The 21,525-nt window shown below is 54.3% G+C and overlaps 1 protein-coding gene across 2 annotated transcripts; it reads right to left on the minus strand.

Moving 5' to 3' along the window:
- Positions 1-1,344: 1,344 nt before the first annotated feature.
- On the minus strand, positions 1,345-15,980 carry FADS6 (fatty acid desaturase 6). Of its 2 annotated transcripts, XM_032429771.1 has the most exons (6): positions 15,591-15,977; positions 14,944-15,110; positions 5,863-6,043; positions 5,049-5,236; positions 3,908-4,087; positions 1,345-3,317 (listed from the first exon to the last, which is right to left on the minus strand). In XM_032429771.1, exons 1-6 carry the CDS (start codon positions 15,961-15,963, stop codon positions 3,168-3,170), a joined length of 1,239 nt encoding a protein of 412 aa, XP_032285662.1. In that variant the 5' UTR covers positions 15,964-15,977; the 3' UTR covers positions 1,345-3,167. The 2 variants fall into 2 exon arrangements, with proteins under 2 accessions (XP_032285662.1, XP_032285663.1); XM_032429772.1 differs by lacking the exon at positions 3,908-4,087 and having other exon boundaries at positions 15,591-15,980.
- Positions 15,981-21,525: the final 5,545 nt, after the last annotated feature.

Consider the following 21,525-nt stretch of genomic DNA (forward strand, 5'->3'; position numbering starts at 1 on the left):
TCATGATCTGAGCCGAAGGCAGACGCTTAACCGGCTGAGCCGGTGTCCCTGCCTTATCATTTTTTAATTGTCTTTTTATTGAAGTCTAACAAACAGAAAAGTGCACAAATCACAAACATGTACTGTTTGATGAATTACCACAAGATGTAACCATATAAACCAGCAACTGGTTCAAGAAATGGGACATGTGCCTCTCCTTGGCACTTCCCCTCTCTCCTACTGAGAAGTAAATACTATTCCGGTTTTTACAAAGTCATTGTATTTTGTGCCGGTCCCACTAGACCAGGAGGAGGCAAACTATGGCTTGCAGGCCAAATCCTGCCCACCATCTGATTTCATACTAGGGCAAGCTAATGGTTTTTCCATTCTTAAAAGGTTAAAAAATTGTGAAGAATAATATTTTGTGGCATGTGAAAATTACTTAAAGTTCAAAGAAAGTTTTACTGGCACACAGTCATGCTCATTTCTTTCCATATTTTCTGTGGCTCAATGTGCTTTGAGTAGTTGTGTTTCAGTAGTTGTGACTGAGGCCGTATGGTCCACAAAGCCCAAAATACTATGTGGGGATGCCTGGGTGGCTCAGTCAGTTAGGCGTCCAACTCTTGATTTCAGCTCAGGGCATGATCTCAGGGTCATGGGATCAAGCCCTGCGTGGGGCTCCGGCTGGGTGTGGAGCCTGCTTGGGATTCTCTCTCTCCTTTTCCCTCTGCCCTTCCCTCCCCACTCCCTCTTAAAAAAAAAAAAAAATGTTTGCTATAAGTTCTGAAAATGTTAGCTATCATCATCACCATCATCAATATTACCACCTCCCATATACCTCTGTAAATTAGGCCTTAGGTCTCTGTAGAGTCCAGGGAGGGCTTCATTCTCTCTATCACCTCCCTCCTTCCCTCTCAAGCCCCATGCATTCCCAGCCCACATCCTTAGAGTAACAGAAAATCGAGCCTCAAAGAAGTCAAGTGCCTTGCTCCCGGGCTCCTGTGGTACAGCCAGGTCTGGTACGGGGGCTGCCCATTCCCCACTCAGGCCCAGATCAACAATAATGAGTCATTGGTATGGATTAGGATGGTTTTGATCGTTAGCCAGGACTACGCAATGGGACCTTTTCTGACATTACATTTTTTCATGTGGAGAATTAGCAGTTTGATTCATCACATTCCCAGACCTGAGGGCCATTTCTGAGCTGTTAATGCATTTCAAAAGAGCAGTAATAACGTATAGCAAAGCAGTAGGCTGGGGAGGCTGCCAACCCTTTCTTGTTCCAAGAGGGCTGCTTGGATCCAAAACTCGGCTCTATCAGTCCACCTCCCAGCAAGAAACAGATGGCACGCTCAGAAGGGCTGCTGAAAAGAGTTTAATGAGGGAACTTTGTACAGAGGTGTGGGCAGGATCAAGGGAATGGGGAAGCACCCCTGGCTAGCAAAGACTGGAAGCCATCACCACCCGGGGCCCCAAAGGAGCAGAAGGAAGGGGCAGTTTCAGAAGTAGTGAGAGCCCTCGCTGTAGGAAAGGGTGCCGGGCAGAAGCTGTGGTCTTTTGTAGAGGAAGGCAGGTTGGAGAAGAAGAGGGGGGTTGGAAATGGATCTGGAGGGGCAGCAGAGCCACCCCAGAGACGGGTTCTCCACCGGGACCAGGCGTAGAGGACAGCGCGGCCTGCTCTCTAACCCCTCTGCCCATCCCATTTGCTGCATTCAGCCTCCCCACGAGCAGAGCCAGCACGCCCTCCACCCTGTCCAAAGGCTTCACTGAAAAACAAGGCAGTTGTGTGCTCAGAACATGACTCGCAGGTTCTCAACCAGAGATGATTTTGCCCCCTAGGAGACAGGTAGTTGGCAATGTCTGGAGACATTTTTGATTGTCACAGCTTGGGTTCCTGGCATCCCCGTGGGTAGAAGCTAGGGATGCTGCTAAACATCCTGGGATGCCCAGGACAGGGCCCAGTGACAAAGAACGATCTGGCCATGATGTCAGTACTCTGACGTAAGAAACCCTGCTTTGGACTAACTGCTCTGGGCTCCTGTCATAGGCTTGGCCTCCTTCTCTGTCCCTCCCTCAGTCTCTAGCTGGGCCCTTCCTTGGGCCCTGTCATCCAGCCACTAGTTAGGGTGGCCCCCAGCCCTCGCTCCAGGCTGCCCACTCTGGGCTGATTCTCATGGTGTCTCCAGCACACTGCCTCTCTCCTCTGGCTGGCATCAGTGACTCCCTGTATCCTTGCCTCCCTCCCAGGCTGCAGGCACCCGTTCACAGCCAAGCCCTGCTCTTGACTCCAAACCCTTGTATCTCCACCCTGCCTTCCTTCCTCTCCCCTCTAAGACTGTCTGTCCTCCAGACACTGAGCCCATCACCCCCTCCAGCCTCGGCTACCCTCCCAGTAATTTTTCTCTTTGCAATTGATAGTTCTTCCGGGTCCACCCCTTCTAAACATCATGGAACAAAGCGGACTTTTTCTAGAACTAGCCAAGGTCAAGCTCAAAGCTATTCACACTCTTATTTATGCCCTTATTTCCCCCGGAGGGCTCTCCCCACAAAATACATACACTTTGATTTCACTGATGTTGCAGGTCTTGGGAGCTGCCGAGCCTGTGTCTTGCAGAAGCTTCTCTGGCTGAGATACCAGGAAAGTCTGCCAAAAGTAACCTCTCCCTGTGGTCCCTGGGCAGAGGGCTCCTTAGCAGACAGAGCCTCAAAGGACACAGGAAGAAGCAGTGGCCAGCCACGCATAGGCTCTCCTGGCACTTGGGAGGCCCTAAATGAGGGATTGGCCCTTCTCTCTCCCTGCCTTCCCCTGCCCAGGACCCCTCCTTTCCCCCCATCACCTTCCCTTAACCCTACCAAGGCTCAGACACAGCACAGGAGGAATCCAGCTGTTTAGCCCTGAGATAAGGTTGGCTGAGGTCCACACTGACCAGAATGCCCAGCCACTATTAGTTCTTTCCCCCAGATACCCCTCAAAACTCAGAAAAGCAAGCAAGACAGGTTATCCCCAGAAATCCCAGCCGGAGCGCTCCACCTCACTGCCCCCAGTGCCTCCCCACTCCACCACCAGCAACCCAGCCACCGCACTAGGGGAGGGCCCAGGCCCTCCTGGAGTGAGGGCAGGCCAGCAGAAGCAAGAGAGCTAGGGTTGGGTCAGGGAGGGGGTGCAGGGTGACTGTGCGGCCCCCCCCTCACTGCAATCCCACCAGTTCGGTGATGGGAGGGGTCTGCACCATTAACTCCTCATAGTGACTGAGAAACAGCCTGAAGCGAGCCAGGTAAGAGTCCTCGTTGTACCGCAGCTGCTTCTCCTGGAGGAACCGGGACACCACGGGCTTCACCTGCCAGAAGATGGACAGGAGGAGGGTCAGCTGAGCCAGGACTGGGGACAGCCCCCTCCCCATGGGCGGCCCTTCCTCCTCCCAGCCCCAGCTCCTGTTGCCTTGTTCCATGATGCTCTAGAGGAGCGGAGGGGCAGGGAGAATTCCTGCCTCTCCCCTCCCGGAAGGCAAGGGAAAGGGGTGGGGGGGCTTCTCCCCCACATCCTCCCCCCCCAGGGTGCCCAACTGTATGACAGTTCCCCTTGGCATAGGGGATAAAAACTGTAGCTCCCCATTTGCCAAGCACGTACTGCATGCCTAGCATGTCAGATCCATCTCATTTCATCCTTAAAGCGTGCCAACAAGCACCGCTTACTCTCATCGTCCAGATGAGGAAGCTGAGGCTCCCAGACATTCAGTTAACTTGTCCAGAGTCGCAGTGCTAGTAAGGAACCCACCTGTCTCTGATCGGAAATGCACACTGCTGCCTGGACACAGGGCTGGCCTTCCAGCGTACCTCTGACCGGGCCAGCGGGGGGACCCGGGGTTCACTTCTCTCTGCCCTCAGATAGTCCCTTCGTCCCAACCCTGCCGGCCCGACTGCCACCTACCTTCAGGCACATGTTGTCAGAGAGCCAGGGGAACAAGTGGTGTTCCACGTGGCAGCTGATGAGGGAGTGGCCAAACGCCCAGTCCAGCACCGGCAGCCGAGGCAGGTTCAGCACACCCAGGCTCATCATGTGAATCCGCCGGGGCTTCTTGTCCCGGGAGAACATGGGCAGCCCAATGTGCTGTGACAGACACGTGGGTCACAGCCTAGGCCTAGGCCGGGCAGCCCTGTGCCTCCCCGCCCTGCCCTGGACATCCTCACCTACCACTTGGGGACCTCTGGCGGGACCTGGAGAGGCGAGAGGAGGCTGGGATTCTCCTGTCTGTGCTCTGAGCTCAATCTCACCCATCTCTGGGCCTCTCTCTCCATCTGTACAATGGGGGGCTTGGCTTGGATACCCCTTGGACCCCATGATCCTGACATGCCCACCACTCTCATGCCACGATGCCTTTGTCTCATCCTGGAGAGACCCTTCTCTGCTCTCTTTTCACTAATCAAAATCCTGCTCAGGGTTCAAGGTCAAGTTTGTGTAATTTTTCATTCAACAAGTATGGATAAGTGCCTCCTCCAACGGATTTGGAAGTGAACGGGAGTGTCCGCTCTAGCAGGACAGGCAGGCAGCCGGGCGGCCCGGGCAGCACGCACAGCTTCGCACTCTGAGATGAGCGTGGCCGGTGCTGGGATGCAGGCGTGAAGGACGCTCTCACCTTCATCCGTCTTGTCTTCATGTCCAGGGAACAGGGACCCATCCCTATGGATCTGAGTGCTGAGCCCCTGGCCTCCCCTGGAGACCTCCCATCTCTGGCTCCTCCTGTCTCGTGGCCTGCGCTGGGGCCTCAGTGATGGCCCACAGCTCACGTCACTTGGGCCTATCCCAGTAAGTGCCCCGAGGGCGGGGGATGGGGTCCTAACCACTTGTGTCTCCACAGGACCTAATCAAGTGCCCTAGGCATAAAAGTTTCTTAAATCTTCCATCCACCATCCACATGTGAATGGCAGCCAGTGTTGAAGAGAAGCACATTCTTTACCTGAAACCCAAACTCTCTGTGATAACCCACAGAGAAGTTGGGGTGGGAGGTGGGGGGAATGCCTCTCTCTCTTTCCCTAGAACATTAGGGGTCTAGCCTGTGGGGAGGCCTCACCTGGAAGATGTTGACATGAAGGTAAGGGTGGGCCAGCAGGGATCTGGTGATGAACATGCAGAGCAGGGCCGAGCCGGGGCTCCTGAAGCCAGACACGTTCAAAAGTAGCCAGTAGTGAGCATAGAGGCCCAGGGAAATCAGGCCCAGCGTGCGCACAGCCAACCTGAGCTCCACCTTCCTCAGCCGCTCTGCCAGAGGGAGCAAGAAATCGAGTGTGGGGCTGGGAGGGAAGGCAAGGTTCAGATCCCACACAAACCGCTCCCTGCTGGTCCACGGGTGCTAACTAGTGTGCTAATTAGGGCAATCCGTTCATCCTCACAGCCCCGAAAAGGACGTTCGCCCATTTCATGGATAAGGAAGCAGAGCACTAAGGAACTTGACCAAGGCCACTCTGCTAGGAAGTGGTAAGTGCCATCCAGGGCTGGGACCCAGGCTGCGCTGCCCTCCAGCCCCTCCTTCCACCAAATGATATTGTTCCCATAATATTACGATCCCTAACATGCAATATAGCACGAGGCATCTGCGAAGTATTTTTACATCTAGGACCTCGCGATGCCTTCACACCACCCTTGAGGACCAGGTAAGAACCTGAGTCAGAGTGGGTCCGTTACCTGCCTGTGGTCATCAGCCAGTAAGTGGCAGAGCCAGACTTGGCCCTGGGTCCAAGGCTCCTTCCACCCTGCCTGGCTGTCTCAGAAGGTTTCTGGTCTTAACTCGGGGCTCCCAGCTTCCTCCACAAGCAGCCTCCAGGAAGTCAGGAGGGGAAGGGAAGTGGGGAACCTGCTCTTGCAGGGCACGGCCCTGGCATACTCACCGACTGCCACCAGTGGAGTTATGACGGGGATCAAGAGAGGAGAAAGGAACATGTACACAAAGCGGTTGAGGCAAGGCAGCCTCCACGTGCTCGAGTCCCCCAGGCCCAGCACGTTGGTATAACCATGGTGTATCTTGACGTGTCCATACTTGGCGTACTCTGCGCTGAAGGCCAAGCATACCTAGAGGAGGGGGGCAGAGAGGGCACCAGGGTCCACGGCAGGCACGATCAAGCAAAGCAGGACCTTTGCGAGCCTCAAGAACACACCTCCCCCCCGGGATGCTGAGTTTCCAGGGCCTTCCTGCCCTACACCCCCGAGCTAACTAGACCATCAGCGCTCGGGTCTCCGTGACCGCAGAGTGACAGCATCCACTCGGTGTGGCGATGCTAAGTGTTTGGAGGTGGGAAGCCAGCCCCAATTGCCACCCTGCCACTGACCACCCAGGCAAGCCTGCAAGCCTAAAGGGGCTGTCGGAGGATTGGGCGCGATGCAGGTAAGGCTCCAACCGCAATTATGTCGTGCCTGTTTCTCTTGGAAACATCTGTATCTTCACAGCGCTGCTCTGCATCCTGACGCCCCCAGCAGCGAGGGCAGGGGTGCGGGAGTGGTCTGTCCAGGCGGGTGGCACCTAGGGTGAGGCGCCCCGGTGGGGGCTGAGCGGGAGCTTCTCTCCAGGGGTGACTGCTGTGGCACGCACCCTCGCCCTCATGGGATTCTTCCAAACTGCCCACAAGCAGCGGGACAGCGGCTCTGGGACTCCAAGAAGGACAGTCATTCTGAATGCAAAAGAGGCACTAAGGTGTGTCTTATGCAGATATATGCAAATTAAAATGCAGATGTCAGCCTCCTCCAAAATTTTATCCAGGCCAGAAGATTTTGCAAATTTTATCGAAGAGGCTGCCCGCCTGTTTCCGAAAGAACATGAAGAGTTTCCCAGTTCCGATCACGGTGAGCCTCGCGCTCCATGTCCTGTGCTTTGCAAGTGTGATCTGTTTGTCCTCCAAGCCTAGCGGGTCAGTGGCATTATGATCCACAGTTGACAGAAGCAGAAACTGAGACAGGGAGAGGCCACGTGACCACGCCAGGTCACTCAGCTAGGAAGGTGGCAGAGGGAGGATTGGAACCCAGAAGGCCCCCAGGGTAAGCCATAAGACCCCTGAGACGAGCCACTAGCTGCAGGGGAGCAGGAACCCGGGCTCTGGGTCCAGGCAGCAGAGGCAAAGCCAGGAGAAGACAAATCAGGAATGACATTGTCTTCACGCTCCGTCTGCAGAGGCTGAAATGGTGTGAAAATGGAGCTGGAAGCTCCAGCTGAAGGACTCCAAGGGGCACAGCCGGTGACGTGACCACCGCAGTTTTACAAGAGACCAATCTGCCAAGGCAGCACTGCCCGGGCCCCTCGGAGGCAGATGCTGGGAAGGCAAATGCCCAGCCTGCAGCCCTGCTGTGGGGTCCACGGAAGCAGGACCAAGCGCTTTGCTCTCGGGTGAGGTAACCTGCCTGGGGATGAATTCTGCTCACTGTTTTTGTAACCTCACAGAGGGACAGATCCTGGGGGAGGCTGCACAGGGTGGGCAGTGTCAGCTGAAGTGACATCTCTTCCAGGCCCGCTGGTCTCCAGGGCACGCACCCATTGCGGCCCCGTGGCTGGTTCGAATTACAGGCAGGCTTATCCGCAGCGGGCTCGGGGGCTGCAGCTGGGCTCTGGCGGGACGTCCTCAGAGGCCACCCTGCCTCTGTCCAAGGCCTGCAAGTGTGTCTTGAGCCTCAAGGTTCTATCCCATGTAATTGGAAGAAACAACCGTTTTTCTTTTTTTATTTTTTTTTAAAGAAACCATATATTTTTTTAAAGATTTTATTTACTTATTTGAGAGACAGAGAGAGAGCACGAGTTGGGGGGAGAGGCAGAAGGAGAAGCAGAGTCCCCGCTGAGCAGGGAGACCACCGCGGGGCTCGATCCCAGATCCCAGGACCCGGAGATCGTGACCTGAGCCCAAGGCAGACGCTTAACATACTGAGCCACCCAGGAGCCCTGAGAAGCAACTGTTCTGATTCGCTCCTCTGTGCACTTCTGCTCCAAGGGCCAGTGGCACCTGCAGGCTGCATGGGGACAAAGTTGCCCTTCCTTCCGGCACGAGGTCCACCTCTGCACACAGACAAACTGGCAGTTCACCACGCTCGGAGCCGTGATGCCACCAACGGCCTGGCACCTGAGCAGGACTGAGCCCCCAGGGGTCCCCGGTCAGCCACTCAGCCACGTGGCCGGACCCCAGGATGGGGGGAGGGGGACTGAGCTCCACGTGATTCAGCGCACACTTCCGGAGTCTGTGTGTGGTTGGCCTTTTTATACGAATAAGAACAGATCTGGGGCTATTTCCATAACACTGGAATTCTCACTCCCATCTGGATGTTCCTTCCATAGAGGAAAGGAGGGGGTGGATTTGGGCTGGGAGAGAAGACCACACGCAGACTGCAGCGTGGCTCCCGCCCACGGACACCCACTGGCTGGAGGGCAGGGGCAGTGGCCAAATGCTGCACAGGGAGCTGGAAAACAGACTGTCCTGCTCTCAAGGATTAGGCAGAGGTCTCGCCCAAGAGGATTCCACACGCAGACCCGAGGAGAGTTCCAGAAGCCCCACGGCTGGTGTTGCTTTTTCTTCCTTTTTTTTTTTTTTTTTTTTAAGTAATCTCTCTGCGCAACCTGAGATCAAGAGGCCCACGCCCCACCAGCTGGGCCAGCCCAGGTGCCTCAAGGCTGGTGTTACTTCTTGATGTCACCGTGCTCTGTGCCCCTCACAGAGACTTAAGGGCCCCAATCTCTTAGCAGCACTCAGGCGATGCGAGTGGCCAGAGTGTGCATGGGGCAGGTGCCATTGTAAGTCCTCTTGACACCTTCCCTCCGCTAAGCATCAGGGACCCCAAGTCTCTCATCAGTCACTTATTCCTTCACTTAGCTGTCTGTGCACTGAAGCATCCTCAGACCTCTGCCGGGGGCCAAAGGTAATTAATAGCTAAGGTGGTAGTTCGAAAAAACCTATTTTTTGAATAGGTAATACGTTTACATAATTCGGAATTCGAGAAGCCCGCAGTGATGGGTCTTCCTCCGACCTCACCCCCAGCTTCCCATTTTCCTCCTGGGACGGAAGGGAGGCCCTTGATCTCTTACGTGCCCTTGAATATTTTATTTTATTTTTTTAAACAAACAATACTTTGCAGGATTAAAACGTATCATAATAAAATTATGGTGCAAAGTTGGGTTTTCAATAGGTCATTCTACTGGATTGGAAGGGGAGGAGCAGGACGAGACAGGTGATGGGCTGCAGGCTGTTGGAAAGGGAATGGGACGGGCAGGCATGGGGGACAGGATCTGAGAAGGGGAGGGGTGGGAGGAGCAGGAGGGATCAAGGGCTATGACCAGGTTTCCAGCTCCGGGGGGGGGGGGGGGGGACGGCCGGCCTAGCACGTGGTGGCATCACTCCAGAGGGGGGCACAGGGACGGGGGCAGCAAGTGCAGACCAGATGGGAAAGAAAGACGTCTGGCTGTCCCGGACCAGCTGCCCTCAGGGAGGACAGGCCCCGGGCTCCCTCTGGACCCTCTCTCACTGATTCCCAGGAGCTGAGCAGTCCCTTCATGCTGGCTTCAGGGTGGTGGGGGCCTCTGGGGCTCCACGGGCCTCAGCCATAGGTTTGTCAGATAAAGTATAGGACGCCCAGATAAATTCAAATTTCAGATAAACAACCAATTCTTTTCTTGTCGAAGTATATCCCAAATGCACCCCTGGCCTCTACCCACTAGAGGCCAGTAACACACACACACACACACACACACACACACACAGGTCACAACAGCCAAAGATGTCTGGAGATATCGCCTCGTGTCCCTGCCATGTTCTGTCCGTGCTCACAGGCTGCACACCACCTGGTCAATGTCACGTTCCACCTGCCCCCATCCCGGGCTGCACCACGTACCAGCCGAGCAGCGCTGGCCAAGCGACTTAACCTGCCACACCAGTGTTTCCTCATCTACGAAGTGAAGGTAATAACAGCCTCCACCTCACAGGGAGGCGTGCCTACTAACTGCAATCATTCATATAAGATACACAGGAGGCGTCCAGTAAGTGTCCGCTGATATAATCAGGATTTTTATTATTTCCATGTCATTCGTGTGTAGCTGTTTCCCCACCTGACTCTGAGCCCTTGGGGAACTAGAAGCGGGTCTGGGTCACCGTTGTGTCCCCAGCACCCAGCGGAGGGCTTGGCAGGGAGGAGAAGCTTGGTGATGTGGGGAGCACTGCTCGGCCATCGCCACTCAGCCTGGACCGATGCTGTCCCAGCCCCCGAAGCTCCCCCTCAAACTGGTATCCTCACCTAGGGGGGGGCAGCCACTGCCCGGCCCTCTTCTCCCCGAGCCCCTCCCTCAAGACTGCAGTCCTCACATTCAGGCTGCCATCCACACATGACTGCCTGGCTGGCTCCGGGGTCCTCTGCCTCTGAGGGGGCATATGCAAGCCCCCCGTGGTCCCTGCCACCAGCAGCTGGGCTCTACAGACCCACAAGAGTCGGAATTGCCATGAGAGCCCCCTCCCAGAGTCCTCAGACTTATCCTTGAGGAAGCCACACCAAAGCTGGGCAGTGGGGGGGGGGGGGAGTGGGCGGCTGCTTGCAAGTCCCTTTTGCAAATCTACACATGATAAAATGGCAGAGATACACACACAAACACACACACATACACACACACACACACAGTACCAATTTCAATTTCCTGGTTTGGCTATTGAAGGACACTTATACGAATGTCACTTATATAAATTTAAATGTTATAGGGGTGCCTGGGTGGCTCAGTTGTTAAGCGTCTGCCTTAGGCTCAGGTCATGATCTCAGGGTCCTGGGATCGAGCCCCGCATTGGGCTCCTTGCTCAGCGGGAAGCCTGCTTCTCCCTCTCTCACTCTCCCTGCCTATGTTCCCTCTCTCGCTGTCTCTCTCTCTGTCAAATGAATAAATAAAAATCTTTAAAAAAATAATAAATATAAATGTTATATAAAAAGGGGCACCTGGGTGGCTCAGTCGTTTAAGCATCCAACTCTTGATTTAGGCTGAGGTCATGATCTCGGGGTCATGGAATCAAGCCCCGTGTCAGGCTCCATGCTCAGCGCAGAATCTGCTTGTCCCTCTCCCTCTGCTCCTCCCCCCACTTGCTCACTCTCTCTCTCTAAATAAGTAAATAAAATCTGAAAAAAAAAAAAGAATATAAATGTAACTAATGGGGGAAGCTGGATGAAGGGTACACTCAACCTCTCTGTCCTATTTTTGCAAAGTCCTGTGAATCTATAATTATTTAGAAACTAAAGTTTGTGGTTTTTTCCACAAAAGTATATTTTGTACTACAGATCTAGTTTTGCCCTCTAAATAAATTTTTTAAATTAAAAAAATTAAAAATCATAGTCGGGCATACTCAGACTAATGCCCCTCAGGGTTCGGGTGCAGACAGAGGACAAAGGTTAGAGAGACATCCAGAAGATAATGGCCACACTGAACTCGAGAACATTCGAGAATCAGGACCGGCTAGGGCTTCTGAGCTCTGTTTCCACCACTACACGGGACTCCAACGAAGGTGATGGCATTCCTCTGTGTGACGTCCCCTCTCCCAGGGCAGAGCCGGGGTTCCCCATGCTCCCCTTGGACCAGCTGTGACCCCACCCCTGCAAGCACAAAGCCAACTTTAGAAGGAGGGTTTGAAGTTGAGACACACTAAGAGCTTAGTGACTGGCTGGACCTGTTCCCTCCCTCTTAGGAAGCATCTTGATTATGAGTGAAATACAGGGAGGTCCTTAAACCCTCTGATCTGGGGAGTCAATCCTTCCCAAGCTGCAGGATTTAAACCAAGGATGGCACTGCCCATGCCTTCCTGCGGTGCTGTCACACAACCTAGGACAGAGAGGGGCAGGTCCTCCTACAGGGAAGGCCAGGGCCATCAGTGGATGGGGGAGAGGCTCAGAAGCTCACTAGCAGGAGGAATGGAACTTTCTCATGCGGACCAGAAGTGGGTCGTCGGAGGGAAGTTCACTCTAGTGTGGGCAGGTGTATATGACTGGGGATGCCTCAAAGAAACAAGGACAACTGGAGTGTCACTGCCCTGTCCATCCTGCCTGCCCCTCCCCCAGATCCAGGCGGTCAGAGAGGCCAGGCCCTTGTCCCACCCCCAGCTCGAGCCAGCAGACCCTGAGACAAACCTGGCCAAAGCTGGGTGCCCAGGGACACCGATGGCCCTTGCAGGCACCTGGGGCTCCAGACTAGAGAACTAGATCATTCTGTAGTGATGGTGGCTCCTGGGGGTCAAGGTTTGGGTAGAGCACAGGTAGCCAACGAGAGGAGGATCAAAGAGAGAAGACAACAGGACACGGCAGAAGTGGGGAATCAGGGGTCCAGGAGGTTCCCGGGCAGCGAGAACTTGCCCTCTGTGCCACGTGAACAGGGGGTGGGCCAGCGCCGCAGCAAACGGTGCCCTCAACACATTCATACACTCACACACTCACTCACTCACACACACACTCACACACTCGATCTGTCCAGCTTTGCATAATGCAGGAAGCTTTCTCTTAAACACAAACAGCACTAACGGACAGGAACAAAACTGCTAACCCTCTCCTTGCAGCTGACCTCATGTTCCCTCCAGGAAAAAAAAAAAAGCAACGCCAACACTTGGTGAGCATCCAAGAGTCAGGCCCAGGCCCTAAATCCAGATCTCCATGGTCCCATTTAAGCCTCGCACTGGCTCCACCAGGCCAGTGATGTTATGACCCCTGTTTATTAGACGAGGAAGCCAACACTGAATTGAGTAACTTGCCCCAGGTCAGGAGGCCGGTGGGCTGGGCCTGTGGCTTCCACAGCCGTGCCCCAACGCCAGCCCCTGCCTGGCTGCCAAGACTGGCACCCTCCCCGAGGATTCCACTTGCCCCACTAATGCCACAGGGAGGGGGAGACTGAGCCATCCCCTGCCCCACACTGGAAACCAGACCCTCCCCAGGGGCATAGCCAGAACCACACTGTGTGGGGCAGAAAAGCACGCCCTGCAGAACCAAGCCTCCCCCACCACAAGGGACTCACGGGCCTCTAGTCGGTGACCCTCCAGTAGCTGGCTTCTCCCTGGACCTTGTCCCCACGTCACTTGCAAAGTCATCGTCAACATATACTGACAGCCCTGTGCCAAGAGCTGAACTTACAAAGAGGCAAAGATGAGGCCACAGCCCTGGGGCTCATGGGGACAAGACAGCTTGCAGCCACCAAGCTGCCTGGGTCCCTCACAGCAGGTCACGCACTGATTCTGTACCAGCTCTTCAGCTGGGGCACCTGGGAAGCTCCTCAGGGGACGTGTCCCCAGCTCCCTGCCTTCGCTTGGCATCCACCATAGCTCCCTCGTTCCCCGGAGTTGAAGCCAGGGGGTTCTCAAACTTTGGTGGGTATCAGATCCACCTGGGGAGCCTGGGGAAGAGAGGGGCTGGGGCGCTCTCCTCCAATAAGCCTGGACCTCCAGGTCATTCAGCTGCGCAGGGAAGTCTGGGAACACAGTCACCTCTCTACAGTCAAATCCCCTGTCGCAACTTAGTCCAAACTCCACACCAATTTACCCTCAGCTGCCCCCCGGGGCTCCTGGCACTCGGGACAGCTTTGAAAAGTCCACACAGAGCTCATCCTACCCGTTGTGTCCCCAGCTTCTCCCCTCCCGTGATGACAAGCTACGGGGCATCTGACCTCGGCCCCAGGCCTCAGAGTCTAGCTAGCACCAGCACCCCGGGCTTCCCGGGGAAGGGAAGTGACTTGAAATGGACCGTGAGGATCGGGAACCTGAAGGTTCCTCTTGTTAGCACTTTAGAAATGTGTGCAGGTGGGAGAGGAGAGGAAGCGGAGAAAGGGGGAATGGAGAGCCCCAGGAAGGAAATGCGTAACCGTATGAAATGTCATCTGTGGGTCTGCGCATGCCCGTAGTTATAGAGACCTTAATAAAGTTATATAAAGTTTGGGAAGCCTGGGTGGCTCAGTAGGTGAAGCGTCCGCCTCCATCTCAGGTCATGATCCCAGGGTCTTGGGATCGAGCCCCGCATCGGGCTCCCTGCTCCTTAGGGGGCGGGAGGGGTCTGTTTGTCCCTCTCCCTCTGCCACTCCCTCTGCTTGTGCTCGCTCTTTCTCTATCCCTCTGACAAATAAATAAATAAAATGTATTTTTTCTAAAGTTATATCAAGTTAATAATTGAGTTAATTGGTCATGGTAAGCCGTGGGCAGAAAAGGACTCTTCCGGTGCCAGCTTTCATATTTGTTCATAAGGGACCTGGGCGACCAGGTGAGGGTCTACCTGGGAGGGGGCGGGGAGGAGGCAAGTTGCACAGAGGAACCGGAAAGGCCTGACAGCAGTCCACAGAGGACAACCTAGTCGGAAGCCTCTGGCTTTGCCCATAGGGGAAAAGGGTGAGGCAGAAAGAGGAGGGAGTAGAAGTTCAGGGGAAGCAAAGATCAGGAGAGAAGGGGGCTCCTCAGGCTGGCTCAGCCATCACGAGGCATCAGAGGGGTGCACGTTCCAGAGTTGGGACACTGTCAGGCCCCTGCTTCCCCTCCCTTTCTGTCCGGGGTTCACATTTTACTCCCTGACCGTGAAACCAGGAGGCCCCAAAGGTTGTAACCAGGACAGGTGTCCTGTAGGAGGAGGAGCTCTATCACCACTCGGTCCAGTGCCACAGAGAGGCAAGGACGTGCCCCCCGGAGAACCAGGGGTTCCCAGGCCAGGTCCACTGCCGTAGGTGGACACGCATCCATTCCTCATGCAGCTCTCTACCCACCAGTGTGAGCACCCTCTCAAGGGCCGGGGGCCGTGCACACACACACACACACACAGGTGCACACACATAACTGTAGTGTGTGCTGCACGCTTGGATACACATATCAGCAGCTGCAGTGGCCTGTCCACATAGGCACACACAGCTGCGCACCTGCACACCCCAGACAATGATGGCATTGCAAAAAAAAGAAATGAACAATGAGATTTGCCCACACAGTACCAGCAGTCACCTCTACCCCAACTAGGCTCACCTCCACAAAGAAAAGCTCCCAGAACTTGCTCCAGCCTTTGGACTCCGTGAGCGCCCCGTGAGTGGCCAGGTGGCTGCCCTTGACAGTGAGTGTGTAGTGGGACACACCCAGGATGGTGATGCCCAGCCCAAGGACCAGGACGTTCTCAGAGCGCAGGCATAAGAACCCTGTATGGAGGAAGGAGAGTGGGGATGGGGGGATGGGGGGGGCAGGGTTTTCCTCCAGCTCTTGGACACCTGGGCCCAAACACCCTGGCCCCTACCCCTAGAGCCCAGGCTAAATTGGGCCAGGGGCCTGGGGGCTGCCACAGGCAGAGTGAGGCAGATCCCGACCAGGAAAGGTGTCCTGGTGTCCCCCATGGAACATCCTCCCCTCCCCCAGTCCCTCTCATCCCTCTCAACTCCCCCCCACCCCCACGGCCCTTCAGGTCGTCAGAACTTCTCCCTCCTCCAGTGCCCCATCCTCTGGGGACATAGGGCAGGACACTGCAACCAGACTTTCGGATTTGGGGTGAACCCCTCATTCCTGGGGTCCTCGGCAAGCACCATCTCCCCCACGCCCCAGTCCCCAGCCTCTCCACCACCCCACCCCGCACCCCGCTCCGAGCGGCAGCCCGGCCCCCTGTCACCCTGTCCCGTGCTCCTCACCGGCCGGCAAGGCGAGGAGGCTGAGCCCGAGGATGGCGCAGTCCACGCCGCGGCGCTCCCACCACGAGCTCGCCCTCTCCACGTCCCGGACCAGCGCCTCTAGCTCGCCCAGCAGCGCCTCGCCCCCGCCGTTCCCCCGAGGGGCGTCCCGAGCCGGCTCCATGAGCTCCGCGCGCCCAGCGGCCCCCAGGGCGACCCAGGAGGACTCGGGGACGGTCTGCGGCGGCCCGCGAGGCGCACGACGCGAGCAGGGGCGGGCCGGGGCGGAGTCACGCGCCAGCCGGGGACAGCCGCCCTCGGTGTCACGGTGCCTGCTGGGCAGCCGAGCTCCTCCTGCGGCGCGCGGCGGCCACCCGGCCCGACCCGGGGACATCCTCCAGGCGGGAGAGACCAGAAACGCCGCAGGGGGAGCGGGACGGACGCGCGCAGGCGGGGAAGCCACCGGAGCGAGAACCGGCCGGGGCTGGAGGGGACGCCGGCTGCCTCTGCGGCGACCCCCATGGGGCCCCCCCCCCCCCCAGGGCCTTCTCTGACCGCCTGACTTCAGACACCTTCCTCGCGTTCTCCTGTCCCCGCACCCTCTGGAGTCCGCTGTAACATTTTTATCCCCTAGCCGCTGTATTTTCTTTTCTTTTTTTTTTTTAAGATTTTATTTATTTATTTGACAGAGAGAGAGACACAGCGAGAGGGAGAACACAAGCAGGGGGAGTGGGAGAGGGAGAAGCAGGATTTCCGCTCAGCGGAGAGCGCGACGCGGGGCTCGATCCCAGGAAGGACCCCGGGATCATGACCTAAGCTGAAGGCAGACGCTTAACGACTGAGCCACCCAGGCGCCCCAACCGGTGTATTTTCTTAGTAGCACTTAGACGGTCCCACATGGGACCCTGACCTGTCTGTCTCCACCAACAGACTGGTGTCTGCAGGGCCTTACCTTTGCCGATCTTGCTCAGGCTGCATCTTTAGTAACTAGAACAGTTCTTGGCACATAAACATTCTTGAATTCACGGGGCAGAAAGTGCAAGGACTCACTCCGTCCAGCCAGATGGGGCCAGGCGGGTGTCCCTCTGGTCCTTGACTTTAGCAACGGTGAATCACTTTCCAGCCCAGTGATTTTTGGAGTGAGAAACTCTAAAAGGAATAACCATAGAGAAAGGCATAACTACAGAGAACACACAGAAGTCATCATTCCAGGTGGATCCCTCTGCAATTCCACTCGCTCAAGGGCACCCAGGGTCATGGCAAACAGCACCCACCCACCCCCACTGCCTTGGGAGCAGCCCCTTCCCATCAGTGCAGCCCCACCCAGAGCTGCTGAAGGTCCTCAGGGACAAGTCCCTGTGCTCTGCAGACTCCCTTCTCGGCATCTGGAGCTCTCTTCTCCTTTCTCTTTTTTGTTTTACATTCCCCCTGGTTTCATACTGAAGTCCCTTTCAAAATGAGGTCTGGCTGGGAGAGGACAGCAGCATTGCAGAGGAGATCTTTGGGAAGGAGAAAGAAAAGCAGGAGGAGGAGAGAGGTGGTGGAGAGCCCTATGAGGAGATTAGGGACACTAATGAGTGATTCCTGCCGTCTGCCATGACATCTTCCTTCATGAATTCCTATGAGCTTATCCCTCCGATTCTGTATAAAAGGATAAGATTTCTTTACCAGGTCAGTGTTCTAAGGGGCTACAATCTAATAGACCAATTCTCACCACATGTAGGCGCGCACACAAAGACACACACGTGTATGTTTCACCATTGGCTTCTGTATCCTTATTAGGTTTTATCTTTTCTCACAACTCTGTAAGTCATCATCCCCATCTAATCCATGGAGTCCCCAAGAGATAAACTGATCTGCCCAACACCCACCCCAAAGTTACTAAATGGCAGAACTAGAACTCAAATCTAGGGTGTCTCCTCCAAATTCAATTATCTTTTGTTTAAATCAGATTCTTTTTAAAGATTTACTTATTTATTTATTTATTTATTTGAGATAGAGGCAGAGTGAGACCGAGAGAGAGAGGGAGTACATGGGGGGGGGGGGGGGGAGACAGAGGGAGAGGGAAAAGCAGGTTCTCCACTGAGCAGGGAGCCAGATGCGGGACTCGATCCCAGGACCCCAGGATCATGACCTGAGCCGAAGGCAGATGCTTAACTGACTGAGCCACCCAGACGCCCCTTTATATCAGATTCTTGAAACAGAGAAGGAGGAGGTACCTTTCCCCGACCCTACCCTACTTCCAAGTGCCCCCCTCCCAGATATACTAGAATTTTCAGGGAGGGGACATGTACAATTTTTAAAAACATATTTGATATTAATATACAGTATGATAATACAATTTTATAAAGGTGGCATTCCATGGCTTTTATCACATAAACTAGGAAACTTCCTACCAAGGTAGGAAGAAAGTACCAAGAAGCCCCTCGCTTCCCTCTGGATATCTAAGTGACACTGTAGGAAGCAAATGCTGAGTGTCAAACAGGAGCAGAGGCAAGTGTGCTAGAGGAGCTCCAGGAGCCAGGAATCCCCATAGGTGGGGCTGGCTGGCAGCCTCCCTGGAGAGAGGCGGACTTGATTTAGAACAGATTTAAACCTGCCTGAGAAGGAAGAGAACAAGGCATTCTAGGTCGTCAAAACATAGAGAGGGTTGGGAGATTATTAGGGAAGGCAGGAGAGAAAGGCTGGGACCGGGTGCTGGAGGCACAGAGAATGGCAGACTGAGAGATGGGGGCTTGTTCCTGCAGACTTGGGGAGCCATAGCAGCCTTTAGAACAAGGGAGTGACTTGTGTAGTGTGTTTAGGAAGGGTCATTGGGCACAGTGGAGTAGCCCACTGGAGGGCAAGAGACTAGTTTGGAGACTGTTTCAGTACCCTGAAACAGGAGGGTACTGAGGATGTAGATGGCAGGGGAGGGGCACTGTAGGAAGGGAGAGGGAGAAATCAAAATCAGGAAGACTGAGGGACGCCTGCATGGCTCAGTGGGTTGGATGTCCGCCTTCGGCTCAGGTCATGATCCCAGGGTTGTGGGGTCAAGCCCCGCATCGGGCTCCGTGCTCCGCAGAAAGCCTGCTTCTCCCTCTCCCTCTGCTGCTCCCCCTGCTTGTACTCTCTCTCTCTCTATCAAATAAATAAATAAAATCTGTTAAAAAAAAAAAAAAAAAAACAGAAAATCAGGGAGACTGAAATAGACTGTTCACCAAAGGAAATGTACAATGGCTAATGAGCACATGAAAAGATGTTCAACATCATTAGTCTTTAGGGAAATGCAGATTAAAACTCCCAATGAGGTAACCCTTCAGACCTACTGTATGGCTCAATGTAAATAGCCAGGCACCACTAAAGGTTGGTGAGGAGGTGTGGAGCAACTGACTCTCATTCACAGCTGAGGAGAGGACAAGTTGGTACTACCCGTTTGGAAAACAGTTTGGCCTTTTCCTGGAAGGTTAAATCTACACTTACCCTATGACCCAGCAAGGCAGCTCCCAGCTATTCAACCAACAGAAATAAAAACATGTGTCCACACAAAAATGTGTATCTCAATGATCATAGCAGCGTTGTTCATTATAGCCAAACTGGAAACAGCCCGAATGTCCAACAGGAGAATGGATGAACAAATGGATACATTCAAAAAACACACAGAATATAAAGGAGCATCCGGAATGGGCAAACAGGGCAGACGAACTGTGTGGATGAACTGACACAATCCCACAGACTGAATGCTGAGGGAGAGAAGCCAGACAACACACAAGTACTTACTGTATGGATTCCATTTATAGGAAGTTCAAGAACAGCAGAACTAATAGATGGCGATAGAATTCAAATCGGTGGTTGCCCAGGGAGGAGTGGGTGGGGAACAATAATTGCAAAGGGACATGAGGAAACTTTCTGGGAGGATGGAAATGTTCTGTATCTTGACTGTGGTCATATTCACGTGGATGTATATGTTGATCTAAAGTCATCGACCTGCACCCTCAAAATGGGTGCGTTTTATTATAGTTAATTATATGTCAGTAGAGTTGACAAAAGCAAAAACAAAACAGGAAGGCAGATTCTCTTTTTAAATGGAAAGAGCTTTATTACAGCTCTGAATACAGCCATGCCCTAGGTATACACTCAACAGAAATGCAAAGAAACATTCACAGCCACAGTCCTCCAAATAGGCAAACCCTGGGGACAACTCAAATATCCTCCAACAGTACAACGATGAATAAAATGTGGAATATGCATGCCGGGGTGTATCATACAGCCCAAACCTGGTGTAGAACTAAGCTAGACACAACAGAGCACAGACTCCATTTGATTCCATTCATATAAAATTCACAAACAGACTTAGGATGGCCGTTACTGATGGGGGTAGTGACCACAAGGGGTCATATAAGGGCTTCTGGGGGCTGGTAAATGTTTTGTTTCTTGATCTGGGTGTTAGTTACCCTTTATAAAAATTCATCATGTTATACTGCTATTAGGGGCGCATTTTTCTGTATGTATATTCCATTTTAATTAAAACGTTTGCTTTATTTTTCTAATTGGTAAGAGTTTTGTTTGTTTATTTGCTTGTTTGTTTGTTTAAGAGGTAAAAATCGGAAGGTAGATGTCACCCATAAATGCAGCAAGAGTGAAATGTGGGAAACTGGATTGGGGCTGGAGTCTCTGTTCCCTTGGCCATGGGGCGGGGGGGGGGGGGGGTTAGCAGCTGAGCATGTGGGGGTGGGAGAAGCCCCTGATCGGCCTGACTCTTCTCCATTCCCCTCTGTCAGACCAGCCTGACCTCTCAGCCCCACGTCCTCCCTCTCCTGGCTCCCAGGATCCTGCTCATGGGAGTGAGAATTGTGAGAAAAAGCTCTGGGTAATGGGCCAGCCAGGTCTGCACCTTTGAGGCTCCCTGCATGGCTTCTCTCACCAGGCCCCAGGGGCCCAGTGAGCAGGCGTGGACAGGCTCCTTGACCTCTGCCCACAGTGGGTCGTCCTACTGCCAAGGCAGAGACAACCAGGGCTGGGGCCTATTTCTACTCCTCCCAGCCAGCCTGCCCTAGACCTGCCTCTGCCCCCATCCAACCCCTCACCTTTGTGCATAAGCCTAGCATATGTGAAGAGCACAGCTTTGGAGTCAGACATGCTTACTAGCTGTGTGGCTTTGGGTGAGTTACTCAACCTCTCTGAGCTTAGTAGCTTCATATATACGAAACACAGGCATTTAAAAGAGTGAGATAGGGGCGCCTGGGTGGCTCAGTCGTTAAGCGACTGCCTTCGGCTCAGGTCATGATCCCAGGGTCCTGGGATCGAGCCCCACATCGGGCTCCCTGCTCCGCAGGAAGCCTGCTCCTCCCTCTCCCACTCCCCCTGCTTGTGTTCCCTCTCTCACTGTGTCTCTCTCTGTCAAATAAATAAAATCTTTAAAAAAAAAAAAAGAGTGAGATAAATATCAATGGGCATTTTAATATTTTTTCCTGCACCCCAATAGTTGTGCACACCCCACTTTGGAGACCACTGACCGGCAGCCTGAGGTCTAAATTGCTTGGCTTTGAGGGCCTCCAGGTTCTGGCTCCATCTCTGACTACTCTTCTGCTTCCGGCCAGAGTGGCTGCTCACTGACTTCAGAAAGCCTGGGAAGCTGTTACCCGCTCTCACCTCCGTCTTCATTCCCGGGTAGCAGTTTCTACTCCCGCACCCCGTCTAAAACCCACCCATCCTCCAGGGCGCTGGTGACTTCAGCCACCCCTACAAAGCCTTCCCAGTGTTCCCACGTATTTCACTCATGCCACCAATTTTATTGAGCCCCTACTGTTTGCCGGGTGCTCCCACTCACGGTGTCTGTCCCTTGCTCTGACCTCATCTACCAGCTAGCGTTAGACCCCTGTTGTCATGCGCTGCCTGTCAGTGGTCCCTCTCGTGCCCTGTGACCTAATCGTAGGATTCAGCATGTTCCTGGGTCATCTGCCAGCATTAGTCAAGG

The sequence above is a fragment of the Phoca vitulina genome, unplaced genomic scaffold (assembly GCF_004348235.1).
Source record: "Phoca vitulina isolate PV1807 unplaced genomic scaffold, GSC_HSeal_1.0 scaffold41, whole genome shotgun sequence".
Lineage (NCBI taxonomy): Eukaryota > Metazoa > Chordata > Mammalia > Carnivora > Phocidae > Phoca > Phoca vitulina.